General features: G+C 40.2%; 1 protein-coding gene across 5 annotated transcripts in view; it reads left to right on the top strand.

Annotated features, from left to right (window-relative positions):
- The window catches only part of LOC140199422 (collagen alpha-3(VI) chain-like), a 146,698-nt gene extending 127,866 nt beyond the window's left edge, over positions 1–18,832 (top strand). For 4 of the 5 annotated variants that reach the window (XM_072261490.1, XM_072261491.1, XM_072261489.1 and 1 more), the window contains 3 exons: positions 6,505–7,161; positions 8,331–8,894; positions 17,927–18,832. In XM_072261490.1, the coding sequence (XP_072117591.1) occupies positions 6,505–7,161; positions 8,331–8,884 (1,211 nt within the window). In that variant the 3' untranslated portion in view covers positions 8,885–8,894; positions 17,927–18,832. Of the gene's footprint in view, positions 1–6,504; positions 7,162–8,109; positions 8,233–8,330; positions 8,895–17,926 lie in introns of those variants that run through there. The other variant, XR_011886414.1, reaches the window with a different exon arrangement.
- The last annotated feature ends 253 nt before the right edge of the window (positions 18,833–19,085 follow it).

Below are 19,085 nucleotides of genomic sequence, written 5' to 3'. Positions count from 1 at the left end.
ATGTAAGTTCTAATCCTAATCCTTTTATTGCTATTTGCCTCCTAGCCTGTGATCTTTTCAAATTTACTGACTCCAGCTGGTGTAATCTTGCACCCCTCATGTCTCACTTTCTTCATCCTAATCCGACCCATGTGTCTTTCTACTTTGAGGTAGCTAGGACCTCAGTGTTACAAAGCTCGTGGGAGGAACCTTTCAACAGACTTGCAGCAGGTTTGCATGGCATTGGGAGACCACTCCTTCCAGTGTCAAAGTGGTGCTGACTCACTCCTTTTCAACACTTGTGAACCCAAACGTAACACAAAATCCAAAGGATGGAGTCTCAGATTATATTTTAGCACAAACAAATTCCAGCTAACATCTGCACTAATATGTTCAAAGGAGACTTTAGTCTATCAATAATCAATCCCTTTACCTCTAGTGGAGTAAATAGTCTGATGGGACACTGCCCCTTGTGAGTGAAAGTGGATCCACAGTATATGAACCTGGGGTTCTCTATCAGAATGACAGCTTTATTGATTTTGCCACTGTCACTCCATAGGTTCTCTTTCTTTCCAGTTTCAAAGGTTTCAAAAGTACATTTAATGTCAGAGAAATGCATACAATATACATCCATGAAAAACAGAGGAGTGCCCCCAAAGAATGAATGACAGTTTCAATATTAGAACCCCAAAGCCACCCCCAGCTCCCCGCTCCCACCCGTAAGCAGCAGCAAAGCAACGGTTCTCCCTCCCACACCAGCAAAAAAAAGCATCGGCACCCACCACCGAGCACTCAAGCGTGCAGCAATGCATCATCAAAGGCACAGACTTGCAGTACTCCAAAGACCACTCATTCACTTGGTATTCGACATACCACAGGCACTCTCTCTCTCCCTAATAAGGGAAAAAGAGGTATCTCCATTTCACAGCAAGAGAAAGAGGAGACAACAAACAGCTCGCTGATTCACGATGTCAAAAGTCCGTTGCATAGCTTTTTCCAAGCTCTGTGCCTAAAGAACTCGGGTCTCTGGGCACATAGCCTGTAGCTAGCTCGCTGCTTTCCATCTTCTGTCTCCCACAACACACCTGATTCTTGCAGAGGCACCTTGGGTCCGCCCATCTCCAGAGCTACGAGATCCCGGAACTCCAAAGGCGAGCTAATCTTCTAGGCTGCATCCCTGGCATATCGAATAATGGCTCGCCGTGAAACCCTGACAGCGGGTCCCATTCCCGCAAAGAACCAAAGTCAGCGTGTAACTCCAGGTCAGCGTCTTCAAAAAAACCCTTAAAGGGAAAAATAGAGATATTAAAGATAGAAATAGAGCTGTTTCTGAAGATGCGAGTAAAGGAGTCACCTTTAGGTGCCATTGACTCTCCATAAAGAAAGGGTAGAATCCAAATTCAATACTTCTAGAAGACCTGCTTAAGGTCACCTCTGAGGATGCCTACATCATCTCCACTGAAACTCCTGCTTGGTGTTGAGATTCTACATTCTTGTCAGAGTTGCACTCATCCAGGCTAGCAGAAGGTATTCCACCAGCGTCCTGACCTGTGCTTTGTAGATGGTGGATAGGGGCATCGGAACATGGGTCATTCACTGCAGAGTTCCTAGTCTCTGACCTGCTCTTGTAATCATCATATTAGGTGCCTTGACTCAGCTGAGTTTCTGGTTAACGATGACCTGCAGAATATTGGTACTGGGAGACTTAAGTTCAAGTTCAGATTACTGTCATTCAATTGTACGTGTATATACCCCCAAATGAAACAGTGTTTCTCCGGACCAAGGTGCAAAACACAGTACATATAACTCACACACATAACACACTAAATAATATTACCATAAATAAATTGACAAACAAAGCTGTGCATTTACAATACAAGTTTAAAAGTAAATAGTTTAACACTACTGGTGCTTTTTATGTGATGAGACCTGGGTCATGGCAGGGAGTTCAGTAGTCTTAGAGCCTAGAGGAAGATGCTGTTTTCCATCCTAACAGTTCTTGAACTAATGCTAAGTAATCTCCTGCCTCATGGTGGGGTGGGGGGGAGGTCAAAGAGACCGTAGGATGGATAGGAATGATCATTGACAATGCCAAAGGCCCTATGTATGCAGTATTCCTGATATATACCTTTAATAGGTGGAAGAGACCCCTCATCAGTACGCGTAGTCCTTTGTAGGGACTTGCGGTCAAATGTCTTGCAATCCCTGTACCAAATGGTAGGGTGCTCCTGTAAAAACTAGTTAAAATGGGCCTCACTCACCTCAATCTCCTCAGGAAGTGGAGACACTGCTGTGTTTTCATGACCAAAGAGGTCAGGTGTGAGTGATCAGGTGTGATCGTCCGTTATGAGCAGTCTCAGAAGCTTAGTGCTCCTAACTCTCTCCACAGAGGAGCTGTGTATATGCTTTGAGGAGTGGTCAGCCTGCATCTTCCTAAAGTCTTCCTAGAGATTTTTCTTCCAACACAGACTGACTGTGCCCTTCTGTTAAGAAGTGCAAGATCCAGTTATAGAGGGAGGTGTTGAGACCCAGTAAGGACTGTTTACCACCAGTCTCTGAGGGACAATTGTATTAGAGGCCGAGCTGAAGTCAGTAGAATGTATCCTGGCATATGAGGCACCATTTCCCAGGTGGAACTGGCCAGAGTGGAGTGCAGAGGATATGGCATCATCAGGGGACGGATGTGACTGATAAATGAGCTGGAGAAGGTCCAATGTTGCTTGAAGATGGGATTTAATATCATCTATAACCAGCTGCTCAAAGCTCTGCATTTTATTGAGGTGAGTGCCACTGAATGGTAGTGGATGAGGCAGGTTACTGTCGCACTCCTGGGCATCAGGATGATGGTGGTCACCCTGAAGACTGAGGGATTAGTGAACTGTTCCAGAGAGATGTTGAAGATGTCTGTTAGGACCTCAGTTAACAGGACTCCAATCCCTCAGCACCCAACCAGGTATGTTATCAGGCTTTACATGGGTTGACCCTGGCTTCGGTCTTCCTTAGAGCTTAATGAAAGGATTGAAGATAGATGGTCAGATACTCTTGTTAGGGGTGGTCATTCTTTGCCAATTCTTGTGCCGAAGACGCCGCGCCCCAGTGGCCTCAATGCCTACAGACCGGTGGCATTGACCTCCCACCTCATGAAGACCCTGGAGAGACTTGTTCTGGAGCTTCTCCGGCCTATGGTTAGGCCACACTTAGATCCCCTCCAGTTCGCCTACCAGCCCCGACTAGGAGTTGAGGATGCCATCGTCTACCTGCTGAACCGTGTCTACGCCCACCTGGACAAGCCAGCGAGCACTGTAAAGGTCATGTTTTTTGACTTCTCCAGTGCGTTCAACACCATCCACCCAGCTCTGCTGGGGGAAAAGCTGACAGCAATGCAGGTGGATGCTTTCCTGGTGTCATGGATTCTTGATTACCTGACTGGCAGACCACAGTACATGTGCTTGCAACACTGTGTGTCCGACAAAGTGATCAGCAGCACTGGGGCTCCACAGGGCACTGTCTTGTCTCCCTTTCTCTTCACCATTTACACCTCGGACTTCAAGTACTGCACAGAGTCTTGTCATCTTCAGAAGTTTTCTGATGACTCTGCCATAGTTGGATGCATCAGCAAGGGAGATGAGGCTGAGTACAGGGCTACGGTAGGAAACTTTGTCACATGGTGTGAGCAGAATTATCTGCAGCTTAATGTGAAAAAGACTAAGGAGCTGGTGGTAGACCTGAGGAGGGCTAAGGCACCGGTGACCCCTGTTTCCATCCGGGGGTCAGTGTGGACATGGTGGAGGATTACAAATACCTGGGATACGAATTGACAATAAACTGGACTGGACAAAGAACACTGAGGCTGTCTACATGAAGGGTCAGAGGCGTCAGTATTTCCTGAGGAGACTGAGGTGATTTAACATCTGTGAGACGATGCTGAGGATGTTCTACGAGTCTGTGGTGGCCAGTGCGATCATGTTTGCTGTTGTGTGCTGGGGCAGCAGACTGAGGGTAGCAGACACCAACAGAATCAACAAACTCATTTGTAAGGACAGTGATGTTGTGGGGATGGAACTGGACTCTCTGATGGTTGTGTCTGAAAAGAGGATGCTGTCCAATTTGCATGCCATCTTGGACAATGTCTCCCACCCACTACATAATGGACTGGTTGGGCACAGGAGTACATTCAGCCAGAGACTCATTCCACCGAGATGCAACACTGAGCATCATAGGAAGTCATTCCTGCCTGTGGCCATCAAACTTTACAACTCCTCCCTTGGAGGGTCAGACACCCTGGGCCAATAGGCTGGTCCTGGACTTATTTCCTGGCATAATTTACATATTACTATTTAATTATTTATAGTTTTATTACTATTTAACTATTTATGGTGCAACTGTAACAAAAACCAATTTCCCTCGGGATCAATAAAGTATGACTATGACTAAATGCGACCTGCCGTTTATCACATCTTACCTGTTTCTGGTCTTTCGGTATGCATGTGTACACTGCCTCATTTGCTGAAGAGCTGAGAATGAAAATAAGCTTTTTACAATCATTACTGAGCATCCCTGTGTTATGGGGAAGCAGGTTCACGGATTTGGTAAGTGGGACAAAAGACACATTACGAGTAAGAACATTAACCATTTATTTACAGACAAACAGGAAAACACTTGACCAAACATCAAAGTCAAACAAGTACTCATCTAAGGCACCCTGAGTTGCAAAATTTATGACAATAAACATTCAGTAACACTTCAAACTCAACAAGTATTTTGTTAAATCTCCCCAAGTTACACAACTACAAAACGAAACATTCGACAGAAAGGTGCTTAGCTAAGTGTGCGCGTGGGCCCTCCTATATGTGCAACACACTTCCAAATGGTTCTTCAGTGCTGGTCGCAGCCTCAGCCTGAAGTGAGCCCCTAGCTGCTGCATCCTTTGAATGGGCCAGTCAACGACCAGAACGACGGAAGCAGCCTTCGACCGGCAAGTAAGTTAACCCTTCACGTTACATCCTGCTTTTGACATAATGATACAAGAAAGTGCATTAATTCAACATACAAGTAGATTTGGGGCTAAGACAATGCCCTGAGAAATTCATTTGATTAACCTTGAATGATCACAACAATCTGCTTTTGGGGGAGATATGAATCAGACCACTGGATTTTTATTTTCTTTATGTCCATTGACTTCAGAATGTCAGGGCACATTGATTCACACCAGTCAAATGGCTTTTATCTCACATTTGGAATTTAACCTTGGGTGCCATGGTAGCGTAGTGGATAGCCCAACATTACTACCACTCAGGCCATTGGAGTTCAGAGTTCATTTCCGATGTTTGTATGTTCTCCCCGTGACCATGTGAGTTTCCTCCCACACTGTAAAGATGTACCGGTTAGAAGGTTAATTGGTCAATGTAAAATTTCCTGTGATTAGGCTAGTGTTAAATAGATGGATTGATGGACTGAAGCTTATTGGGTCTGAAGGGTCTGTTCCACACTCTAAATAAAGGAACTTGGTTGGTCAAAGTTCTGACCAAAGCTGTGATAAAGTCTGAAGCTGGGTGAAACCTGACCTGCACATTCATCATATTTTATTGATAAGTGTCGTAGAACCATAAGAGTAGTACAGCACAGAAGCAGGCTCTATTGTCTAATTCGTCTATGATAAATGAGCTAGTCTCATTTGCCTGCATTTGTCTCATATCCACCTAAAGCTTTCTATTCAAAATATATTTTAAACATAGTAACATAGTAGGCTCTACAATTTCCTCTGGCAGCCTTTAAAATATATATCCAGCTCTGTGTGAAAATCTTACCTCTCAAGGCCTCTTTAAATTGTTCCTGTCTCGCCTTTAATCTACGTTGTCCAGTTTTAGATTCTACTATCCCTGGGGAAAAGTGTGACCATCCAGCTTATCTATGCTCCTCATGATTTTATAAACCTCCTTAGTAACCCCTGAACCTGCTGTCAAGGAAACAGTTCCAGTATATCGAGCCCCTAGATAGTATTGTCAACAGCATTTTCCATCTCTTTGCTGCTGATTGAAAGTAGACAAACAGCGGTAATCATTTAGATTATATTTGTCCTTTTTTCTGTGAAGGACACATCTGTATAGTTTTCAAAACTGTCAGATGGATAATAATGTTTCATAGCAATGGAGCAGCAGAAAGTTTGCAGATGTTTTGTACATCAGGAAAGCACATTTCCTTCTGCTAGAGTAGAAGACCACGTAGATTCACTAAGATTGCAGGCTTCCTGATAGTGCTATGAACCACTTCATTGATGAAACATATTTCAAGGCTGTTGACTTTACCTTGTCTATTTATTTCAGTTTTCTTTTATTGTGGGATAGACACTTGGAAACTAACAGATAAGGGTTCTATGGCTTCTAGAGTATATTTCTGATCATGTTGAATGTGTTATGCTGTAAGCACCTTTGCATAGAGTTTATTAATGGTGAAAGTAGATTTTCCTGAATATTGTATTCCATTTTGTATGATCTGCTGTAACTTACACTTTGTATTCTTTTTCAGTTTTGCCTGATGAAGTGAACAAGAGAGATATTGTATTCCTTATCGATGGCTCAGACAATGTTGGGAGCGCAAATTTATTTCTCGTGCATGAATTTATTAGCAGTATAATCGAGAATCTTGATATTGGAAGTGCCAAAGTAAGGGTAGGTCTGGCACAATTCAGTCACAATATCAAAACTGAGTTCTACCTTAATACATACTCAACGAAAGCAGAAATTCTGAGTCATGTCAAAGGAATCAGACTGAAAGGGGGCCCCATACTTAATACTGGTGCAGCATTGGACTTTGTTTTAAAGAACCTCTTCACCGAACATGCAGGAAGCAGAAAAGAGCAAGGAGTTCCCCAATTTCTTGTGGTGTTCACTGGTGGTAGATCGTCAGATGTTATTAAGCCATATGCAGATGCACTCAAGCGAGCTACCATATCAACCTTTGCAGTTGGAGTCAGGAATGCCAGCCCTGCACAGCTGAATGAAATTGCAACCAATCCCAGTTTGGTCTTCAGTATAAAGGAGTTCCAAAATTTGCTAAATGTACATGAATGGGTGATGACACCATTGTCAACAATGAGTTCTCCAACTTTGTCTGTCAGTGAGTCAACAACCATTAACGAAGAAGCTCTAATTCAGGAAGAAGTAGAAGTTACTGGTGCTGAAGGTACACAAATTCAGTTTTGCACTTTAATTATTACTGTATTATAAGAGCACAGTGGCATGGTGGTTAAAGTTAAAGATTTGCATCCAAGGATTTGAATCTTTATTTCAGAGATTCAGTATGAGTTCAAATCCCATTACAGAAGATGGTAAATTTTCAAATAATTAGGAATACATCAAAACAATGACAAAAGTGGTAACAATGAAATTGCTGGGTTGCAGCAAAATTCCTTCAGGTTCAGTAATGTCATTCAGAGAAAGAAATACATCTTATTTATCTGATCTGGCTTATTCCTTGACTGCATTGAGTCAACTAATGTGGATGTATTACACAGTTTGTAAATTAGTTCAGGTAATAAATTCATATATTAATTAAACAAATTGTTGCATTACATTGTTAATTTCTTCTGAAGTTAGTTGGTAAATTAGTTCAGAAAATTACTCCATATATTAACTAACTAAATTATTGCATTGCATAAAAGTATCGTACTTCATGCATGGACCAGATTGAATATAGTTGCTAATCACTAAGCCAGAAAACATTCTCTTCCATTTTGTATCATTGGGTCTTAGAAGTTCTTGTGATAGTTTTAGAGGAAGTGCCTTGGTTGCCAGTGTGAAATGTGTTCAATGCATCAGATGCCGGTGGTGGTCACTTGATACATTCTGTTCCATTGACATCAAATAGTATAAATGGCAGTTGATATCTTCATTTGCAGTGAGTCATAAGGGCCAAGCATGAATTGCTCCAGATTCATTACTCTCTGAGCTCATTTCTGTCAGTCTCTTTCTAGCTAAACAGTTTTGAGTCTGTCAGGGGATATCTTATATTTTAAAATCCTAGATGATATCACTAATATTGGCCAACTCCGAAGAAATAATTTTATGAACTAAGAAAGCAATATTAAAAATGTACTTTTGAACTTTTCTCACTCACTTCCATAATATGCAGCTTGCAATGAAATGCTGTAGAGGTACATCCAGGGATGAACATGCTCACTAGACATTCAGGAACTGCTATAACAGCCAGATTTTGGAGGAGAATTCATAAGTAAAGCAGGCTGGATAACAATGGGTAATGCTGAAATTTTCTTTGTAACATTGTGACTTGGTTTGGACTTTCTGTTAAATTTATGTATGATCATCTTGTATATTTATGTTTACATCTTGCAGCTATGAGGCAAGATATTGTCTTCCTAATTGATGGCACCATTGAAATGGGCAAAGCATTTCCCCTCGTCCGTCAATTTCTTATTAAAGTAATTCAGGATCTTGACATTGGACCTGACAAAGACCAAGTTGCCGTGGTACAGTACAGTTCTGATGGAAAAACTGAATTTGCATTCAATACGTATTCAAGCAAGGATGAAGTTTTGGCTGCAACAACACAGATTCGACGTAAAACAGGAAGAGTCCTCAACACTGGTGCTGCACTAGAGTATGTCTCAAGAAATATCTTTACCACATCTGCTGGCAGCAGGCAAGATGCTAAGCAGATTCTGGTACTTATTACTGCCGGGAGGTCCATGGATGATATTAACCCAGCAGTAGACAGAATAAAGCAAGCTCATATTGTCCCCATTGCAATCGGAGCTAAGAATGTAGATCCAACAGAGCTACGGCGGATTGCAAATTCCCCTGATTTTCTCATTGTATTAAAAACCTTTCACACCATACCAACTTTCAAGCAGCGGTTGATATCAATGCTGAAATCAGTTTCAGTTTAACCATTTCAAGGTAAGGATTTTTAACAAGGTGTAACCATTAATTAGGAGAACAAAGATTTCCTAAATCAAGTCGAACGTTAGGTGCAGGCTTACTAAAAAGACACAATGATACATGGTGAATATCAGAGGGAAGGCTAACACATAGCACAGAAGAAGAAGGTTCAAGAATATGAAAGTTGGCAATAGGATATTTTTAGTTTAAACAATAACCTTCAGTTGTAACCTAGGCCAGGGTCTGTGGACAAAAGCACTGGTAAAATTAGAATAAGAAAAAAAGCTAATGCAAAAATAAAACTTTGCTGAATAATTGGATAAAGATGGGAATGCTTCTGCCGGAACAGGAATCTAAAGCTAAACAAAGGTTTGGATAGAGATGGGTCTTAGTTACATCATACAGGAAGGTCAGGGAAGAGATCAGGTTTGAGAAAAATAGCATCAAAATAAGACCTCAGTGCTACATTTCACAAACAAGAGAACATCTGCAGATGCTGGAATTCCAAGCAAAGCACACAAAATGATACATTTTGCACTTTTATTCTAGCATTTCAAAGGATTCCACTATAGTTTTTTCAGTTATTATCATTCAATGTGTGATGAAAGTGACACAATTTATAACCTGCCACTGTCAGTGGTTGCCACTTTATATAGATTAGATTGTATCAAACCCTATAATGGTTGTCCAGTTGACTGTTTCATTTTAATAAATATACATAACTGGGTGATGTGTGCCCTCTTGACCACTTACATTCAAAACAAAGTTTGCACTTAGTGGTGTAAGACGAAAACCATTTATGGCTGGTGCTTAAGACGTCAAGAATCAGCAAAATGCCAAGAGTCTCTACCGCAGAGTAACTGAACTGCTTAGGAGGTTAGTTCAATGTTGTTCAACATGTTTTTTAAAAATTATTTATGAAGTGTTGGTATGGCTGCAAGTAGATCATTCATTGTGTTCTCTCAAGTGGCCTTAAAGGCGATTGCAAACTACATTAAAAAGCTCCCGTTCATGTATTAAAGGTCCATTCACAGGCTTTTTTGATCAGTAACTTGAGTATTTTGACCCTGCACAGCTGAGTGAAGAGGGATTAAATCCCAAGTTAGGAAGGTCTATAACTTGGAAGGATGATTATTCCGTTTTTGCTCTTCTGTGCGGAAATGGTGGCTTTCCATTGTATCCATTGATGACAAGAAACTTGTGCAGAATTTTCCAGTAGAAAAACTGTTCCACTCTCTCGACCTCAGAAGTCTAGGTCCAGTGGTATGAGTAGTTGTCACAACTGGGGTTTTCCTTGGTTGCAGTGGATGACCATGATTTCTCTGCTTCATCAGGCGCCTTGCTCTCTATGGAGCATTGCAGATCCCCCTTCTTGTCTGTTGGATCTCACTGCAGATTATTCTTTCTTCCCTTCTTAAATTAAGGAACAACATTGGCTACTCTCCAGTCTTCAGGGATCTCAGCTGTAGCTAGAGAGAATACAAAGACCTCAGGTCAAAGCTCCAGCAATCATCTTCCTTGCCTCTCTCAATAACCTGAAATAGATTCCATCAGATCCTGGGGATTTATCCACTTCAATAGTCTTTAAGAGACTCAATAACATCTCCATCTTGATCTCAAAATGCCCTAGCATGTTAGAATACCCCATACTGATCTTACTATTTATCCTCCGAGTCTTTTTCCTTGTCCAGTACTTTGCCGGCTTTAAAGGATCCATAATGGGAGCTAACTTTGTCATGCTTGGTTGTAAATATTTTTGTGTTCCAACTGAAGGATGACATTGGAGATGTACTTAGTCTCACATTCATGAGTATAAGGTGAGAAGAGCAGGGGGATAAGCACACAGCCTTATGGTGCACCTGTGCTGATGGTGAATGTCATTTATGTAGGCTTTAGTTAAGTGTTTGACAAAGTCCATCATGACAAGCTGATCAGGAAGATTACCATGCATGGTTTTCATAGTGAATTGGTAGCCTTGATTCAGAATTGGCCTGCCAGTAGAAAATAGAGGTAGAAATAATGTATAATTCTGGATGTGGTCAGTGACCAGTGAGGTTTTACAGGGATCAGTGCTGGGACCTTTATTTGTAATAAATTTAAGTGATTTCAACAAAAATATAGATAGGCTGGTTGGTAAGATCGTTGGTTAATGACATAAAAATGCCATAAAAACAGGAAAGAAGTTCATATATCTGTGGATGGTAAAAAGGCAGATAGAGTTTAATCTGGGAAAGTGTGAGGTTTTGCATTTTGGGAGATGAAATCTAAGGGGAAAGTATACAGATAATGACAGGACCCTTAATAGCAATGATGTACCAAGGGATCTTGTGGTCCAAGTCTCTACCTCCCTGACAATGGCAATGCAAATAGATACAGTGCTAAAGAAGGCATAACACATGGTTGCCTTTATTGCCATGGGCATAGAATACAGGAGTCAGTTCCACAGGACGATTCAGAAAAAGCAGCAGCTGATTTTCTTGATGATCCTTCAGCCTTCACGATGGCTGTGCAACTTGCCATAACTTGCTATAAATGAGCAAACCCACAAAGTGTTGTTTTATCTGATCTGTCATGCTGATTAGCACATTAAGATTGCCATCTCATCTCTCTGGAGGCAATAGCCGGCATGCTGAGGTTATTGCAGAACTGATGAGTCCTGCAAGACGACCCCTTACAGTACTTTTTAAACTCTGCCTGCTTCCAATTCCACAGACTGACGCAAATTAAAATTCTTCCTTTATGACATAAAGCTGGTATTTGTACCTTGAGTGATTTCTGATTCATTTGTTATCATGGCTGGAGTCACTGACACATTATCTTTAAGGAAAAAAATACCAAAGCTTCAACGGATATGGTAATCACCAGAGAACATGCAGCCCACTTATTATGGCTCCTTGTAGACCTGTCAAAGGGAAAACTGAGTCATAAGAAATTCCTTTTTTTTTCTAAATCTGGAAATTAGGAAAGAAATGCAGTTCACCAGCAATAAATCCTTGGTTTTATGTAATGCTGCACATGTATTGAACACAAGAGCTTTTGTGAAATTCAGTATTGAAAATAATTATTATATAATTGCCAATATTCCTGTTCTAAATCTCTTTAAACCAAGTATTAAATACCTTTATTTACTAGTTTAATAAGGGAGCAGTTCTTTCCTAGCTTACAATCAAACTTGCCTAAATTTTTCCCCATGAATATGACTCACCAGAAATGATTTCATTTTTTGCTTTTTTTGAACAACTTGAATCTTTAATAATTTTGATCATCTTATTAAAATACGTAACAATCTCAGGACTGTGTTAAAGTAGAACAGTGTAGGGGCTTGCTAGTTCTATCTAGTGGACCCCTCTTGTACTACCCAAAAACAATTCTTCAATGGGCTTAATTATGTAATGTGAAAAATTCCATCCATTAGGATGTACGAGCAGATTAAGTAGTACTTTGCCAGACTGCAATGATATCCTAGACAAATATGCATGCTGTCCCTTAATACTATTAATGGAAATATAGTCTACTTTAGTTTGGAACAATCATATATGGAACATAGAACAGTACAGCACAGAAACAAGCTCTTTGGCACATGCTTTTGCTGATGATGATGCCAAATTAAACTAGTCCCATCTTCCCGCACTGTCTTAATGTCTTCTAAACATTGCTTTCATATCTGTTTCCATCACTTCCCCTGTCCGACAATCTAGGCACCGAATATTCTCTTCCTCAAAAAAAACTTGCCTCCCTTTCAGCTTAACCCTATCCCCGCTAGCATTTGACATCTAACCTATCTGTGCCTCTCACAATTTTATTCACTTCTTCGGGTCACTCCTCAGTCTCCAAGGGCCTAGAGATAACAATCCAAGTTTCTACAATCTCTCCTTATAGCAAAAACTCTCTAATTCAGGTAACATCCTGCACTCTTGTGCACCCTCTCCAAGGCCGCCACATCCTTCCTATAAAATGTAACCAGACTGCACACAATACTCCAAATGTGGCCGAGTCACAGCTTTAAACAGTTGTGCTGCAGCTTGACAAACCTTGAGATGAATGAAGAAAAGTATATTCTTTGCCTTCTATACCACCCTATACAACTATGTCGCCATTTTCAGGAAGCTATGGACTTGCATCCCAAGATACCTCATCACATCAATGTTCTCAAGGGTCCTGCCATTTACTGTACACTTTACACATGACCTTCCAAAGTGCAACACCTCACACTTGCCCAGATTAAACTCTGTCTGCCACTTTTCCTCACGTATTTTCAGCTGATTTTTACTCTGCTTTATCTTTTGACAGACTCTCTCACTGTCTACAACTCAGCAAATTATTTCTGTCAAATGTCTATGCATACATCGTCCTGGCCTCTTCAGTAATCTTTATCACCTCCTTAAAATAAAATTCAACCAAATTTGCAAGACAAGGGCATGTTGACAATTCCTCATCAGTCCATGCTTTTCCAGATGAGAGTAAATCCTATCCTTGAAAATCTTCTCTAATTGTTTTCTTTAGCAACTATTGGTGTTTTCATCTTTCTGAATAGAATACTTGATCTTGAGAGCTGGTCCTTGACAAAAATGGAGAAGGGAAGCATGGTAGTATGTTCACTGAATACTAATCAACATTTTCAATTGTCTGGCGGGGTTCTCATTTACTTGTGTGTGAAGGGGGAATCAATATCAATCATTTTTTAGCATTTGTTTTTTTTTTTGATGATGATTTGATATTGTTTTGTCCTTGCATGTGGAACCTCTTTATAGGAGGATCAGAAAAGGCTCTTACAACCCTTCTTAATGCAATAAAAGATAGTAGATGTGGATGTAGAGATAAGCAGAGAAAGGGTGAGTGCAGACAAGGGCTCAGAAGATTTGTGTGGAAGTAGGACATATCAAACAGATCAGTCTCATCAACAGCTGAAGAACGATTAACTACTTTGCTCTTTGTCGGGGTTTTATCCTATTGAAGTGACTATCTTTCTTTTAAACGCTTATCCATGGCTATTCAGAATTGGAATGAGTTCAAAAGGCGTCTCCTTTTTCTTAAAAGGGCCTCAAGCAGTCTGAAGAGATTTATTTCTTTAAGAATTTGATTATGCTTAAATCATGATGCATTGCCAAGTTTAAAGAAAAGAAGCTATAAAATAAACCAGAACCTGAGCCAAGGTAACCGATGAGTTTAAAATTCATATAGAGAAAGTGTACAAATTCAGCTAATACCTCTGACAAGATCTGAAACAAAGGAGGTTCACATAAACATTTAGGAAGATGAAAAGCTTGTTTGGTCAGTTAACATTCCCTAACTGACCCTGTAAACATATCTCACAGTCCCTTCCCTCTCTGGAATTATACTTAACTGTCTCCATCCCACAATTTATTCATTCTCCCATTTTATCTCCTTTGGTCAAATTCAGTTCCTCCACTGAGGTGAAATAATTTCTGGTTGACAAGGTGGCAATAGTAATAGTAGTAAATGATTGATAATAGTAACAGTAATGGTAATAGATGATTGGCTACAAAATGCCAGTATGAGCTTTATGGGCCAAATGGCTTCCATAATGTTGTATCATCTTGATCCTTATACAGAATTTCAAGAGTGGAATTTTAGCCAACTTATTTTAAGGTACTGTACATTGAAACTTTTCCACTTGGCTGGCTAGTGAGGAATACTTAAGATCCTGGACAGGCATTAGCATTTGAAACTGCTGATGAAGAGACTGATGTTCAAATCTCTCTATGGTAACAGGGGAATTTAGTTTCAAGTAATTAAACAAATTTAGAATTAAATGAACCATTAATCACTCTGATAGTAACCATGAACCTACTAGATTGTTATCAAAAATCTTTCTGCCTCACTAATATCCCTCATGGAAGGAAATTAGCTGTCCTTAGCCAATTCTGGGACAATTAGGGCAATGCAATAAAATGTCAGCATTGGCTATGATATTTTCATCCTGTGAGTAGGTGTAAAATAATGTCAGATGAATGTTAGCCAAATGTTCAACATTGATCAGGGAAAAGAAGGAAGCATGCATCAGGTACAGTCAACTGGGAATCCCTGAAGTAGTATCGGAGATGCAGGAGTACACTTAAGAAGAACATCAAAAGGATCAAAGCAAGATAGCTTTCAGACACAAGATAAAGAAGAATGCAAAGAGATTTTATATTGAGAAAAAGGAAGAGAATAGGCCCTTCAAATATGAAAGTGACTTCTATGTGTTGAACCACAGGAGATGGGTGAGATCCTCAATGAATAACACTTTCCTATTTTTATCATGGAGAAAGACATGAAGACATTTGAACTTGAGATAGTTGATGGGGACAATCTGCATTGCAGCAGAGGGGGTGCAGGCCATTTAGAACACATAAAGGTAGATAGATCTCTGGGGCCTAATCAAATATATCCAAGCACACTGGGGAAATCGAGAGAAGGGAATTGTGGGAGCCCTAGCTCAGATATTTGCATCATCATTAGCCATGGGTGACATTCCAGTGGACTGCAGCATGACTAGTATTTTGCCCTGATTTAAGGAGGACTACAGAGAAAAATACTGGGAACAATAGACCATATGAGCAGGATTAAGCCATTCTGTCCATCAAGTCTACTCTCCCATTCCATCATGGCTGATTTAGTCTCCGTCTCACCCCCATCCTCCTGCCTTCTCCTCGTAGTCTTTGATGCCCTGATTAATTAAGAACCTATCAACCTCCAGCTTAAATATACCAATGACTTAGCCTCCACAGCCACCTAAGGCAATGAATGCCATAGATTCATCACCGTCTGGCTAAAGAAATGTTCTTTCATCTCTGTTCTAAATGGATGCGCCTCTGTTCTGAGGCTGTACCCGCTGGTCGTAGACTGCCCCACTAGTCTGCCTATCTGTGATAGGCAAGTTACTGGAGAGGATTCTGAGGGATAATACATTTGGAAAGAAACAGTTTGATTAGGGGTAGTCAGCATGTCTTTGTGAATGGGAGATCATGCCTTATGAACTTGATTTAGTTTCGTGAAGAGGTAATCAAGATGGTTGGTGAGAAAAGGGCAATACTCATAGTTTATATGGACTTTAGTAAGGCCCTTGATAAAGTTCCGCAGGGTAGGCTGCTGTAAGAACTTAAATCACATGGGATCTAGGTAGAGCTAAAGGGTGATAGTGAAAGTTTGCAGAGGGAGTTGGCCGAAGGATCGCAAACTGAGATTGAATCGTATAAGTATGACGTGTTACACATCGGGAAGATAAACAAGGGTAGGGCTTTCACAGAGAACAGCACGGTCTGAGGTGTGTTGTAGAACAGAGGGACCTGTAGTACAAGTATATGGTTCACTGAAAGGTGTGTTGGCATGTTGGCGTTCATCATTTAGGGTATCAAGTATATGGTATGTTGCAGATGTACAAAATATTGTGGAGGCTACATTTGGAGTAGTGTGTTCAGTTTTGTTCACCCTACTATAGGAAAGATGTAATTATGTTGGAAATAGAGCAGAAAAAATTTGTGAGGATGCTGCATTGACTTAAGGCACTGAGTTATTGAGAGAGGTTTGGCAGATTAGGATTTTATTTATTAGAGCACATGAGAACGAGTAGTTATTTAATAGAAATGTATAAAATCATGTGCACATAGATGGGGTGGATGCCCTCTATTTCTGAATTACCCTACGCAGGGGAAGGCATAGGTTTAAGGTGAGAGAGGGAGAGATTTAAATGGAGGAGCAACTTTTTCACTTCATGGTAGTCAATACCTATGGAATGAACTGCCAGAAGGAATGGTTGAGGCAAGTACTTTCAGAATGCCTAAAATACTTGGATTGGAAAGGTTTAGAGGGATACAGGCCAATTGCAGGCAAATGGGATTACCTTTGATGGGTATATTGACTGGCATGAACTTGAAGGGCCTGTTTCCATTCTGTATTACTCTCTCATAGTTAAAGCTTTTGCTTAATAATCTTGTGATTATTTTTGATTGCACTTACACCACAAGGTTAGGTGATATCTGCTGGTGTGAATCTTAAATGCTCAGGTCAATGTAAGGTTAATGTCTCTTTCATCTCCAAATTGATGGGCTGGTCTCGTTCTACTCCTGCTTCTTTCTGGAGTGGTCAACAGCCTGACCAATCTGCAGTTAAGCTACAATTTCTGAGTTGCAAGTTTAAAGAGATACCAGTGAAAAATATCATTGTTCTCTGAATAGCATAATTATTCATCCTAATAAGTACAATAAAAGGCAATTCTAACAATATTCAGCAAATCAGGTAGTGTCTGTCGAGAGACAAACAGTGTAAGTGCTGATTAATGGTCTTGTCTCAGAATTTCTTGTGCCGACTGGCCTTAAAAATGAATAAATCGTGCTTTGCATACAAGATTGCCATACATAGGAGCCTTTAGTTTTGATAGAAGGATAACGACTGACACAATAACTCTTTTTCTCCACCAAGATGCTGCCTGGCTTGCTGAGTATTTCCAGCATTTTCTGATTTTCTTTTAATCTAAAAATTGTAAAACCACAGTATTTTGCTTCTGGTAAATGGTATGTTATTTATTTTGCTCTTAATATTTTCCTTTTCTTGTGTGGTGTGTAGGGCAATGAGATTTAGAAAAAAAGGCATACAGCATGCAGGGAGGGCAAAGTTTTGTTTCTTTCTGTGGTAGTAGAAAATGGAAGTTTTCATGTGAGTTTGTTATAACTTAATCACGATTGCTCAAAGCAGACGCTGGAAGTCATGAGCAAAATGTACAGACACAGAAACACACAGACAGACAGACAGACACACACACACACACACACACACACACACACACACACAATGCTGGAGGAACACAGCAGGTCAGGCAGCATCTATGGAGGGGAATAAACAGTCAACATTACAGGCCAAGACCTGAGTTCTGATGAAGGGCCTTAGCCAAAATGGTGGCTGTTTATTCCCTTCCATAGATGCTGCCTGATCTGCTGAGCTCCTCCAACATTTTGTAAGTGTTGAATTTAGTGCACATCAATTTGATTTATAGCAATCTTGATTTTTTATGAAGATCACACACACAATGTTTATTCTTTTGTTACCCACAGATCATCTCACTGAATTACAGAGAATCCTGCTTCTGAATTATACTACACCATTCAGGCTGCGTTCCCTACATTATGCTGCAGAAACAATTAAAAAAGAATTGCTTGAATGAACCACTTCATGATGAGAAGAAAATGAAAGTCAGCTATCTTTGGAAGCCACAATTTTAACAACAATCTCCTGTTTATTATTGTGATCTCAGACTTAAATTGCATCTGTACATCTGTCTTATTTTATAAAGTTACTTGCAGTGTTTAGTCAACAAAATTACTGGGTAAACGGAACATTGGTACAGTGTAAGGAACTAGGTGATGCACAATTACCAGTTCATTCTGAAATAAAAGCAAAATTCTGCAAAGATACAGCAGGTCAGGGGGCATCAACAGAGAAAGAAACAGGCTTAACAGTCAACAGGTCAGATAGTGACTCTGGACTGAAATGTTAACTCTTTCCACAATTGCAGCCTGAACTGCTGAGCATTTACAGCTTGTATTTCAGTTTACTGACAACAGATTTTCTATTTTCAGTGATATTATTTGGCCACATTAGAACATTTCTTGTTCAAATTAAAAGGATTAAAAATAAATTGGGACATAATTGCACACTAAGCTATGGAGGATTTTCAGTTCTGTTCCCTATTTTATTTGGATCATGATATTCACTACCGTATTTACCAAAGCTGCTTCTCATCATGTTCGGTAATTTCAAATCCAATTTCTCTTTGCTGCTACCTGCTCGATAAATGATCAGAATTGCTTTTTCTCCTGATGACCTCTCTCTGGCCATTGTGCTGGTTTCAATTCTATTGAATTGGAAAGCGGCACCCTCTCAACTTATCTGGGTTTATATCCTCAATACATTGTCATAGACTTGTAAAGTAACAAATAAATTTTAATTTTAAAACACAATGGTTCATTGTCTTATTAGCTGCAGTCTCTTTACAATCTAAATACAGAGATACTCATACTTTAGGGATTCTGACAGGGAAAAGAGAAGCTGAGTATAAAAGTGTGAAACCCCAGTATTTAAATAATAGATAAACAAGTCCCAGAAATCAGGCAGTGTTATAACGGGTTTCTTTGGTCTGACATAACAACGTTAAATAACCCCACAGACTGATGGGCTATTGGACTAATGCAAAACTTAACTCACACAAGTGCA

Source organism: Mobula birostris, chromosome 6, assembly GCF_030028105.1.
Source record: "Mobula birostris isolate sMobBir1 chromosome 6, sMobBir1.hap1, whole genome shotgun sequence".
Classification (NCBI taxonomy): Eukaryota; Metazoa; Chordata; class Chondrichthyes; order Myliobatiformes; family Myliobatidae; genus Mobula; species Mobula birostris.
This window is presented reverse-complemented; position numbering and strand designations above follow the sequence as displayed.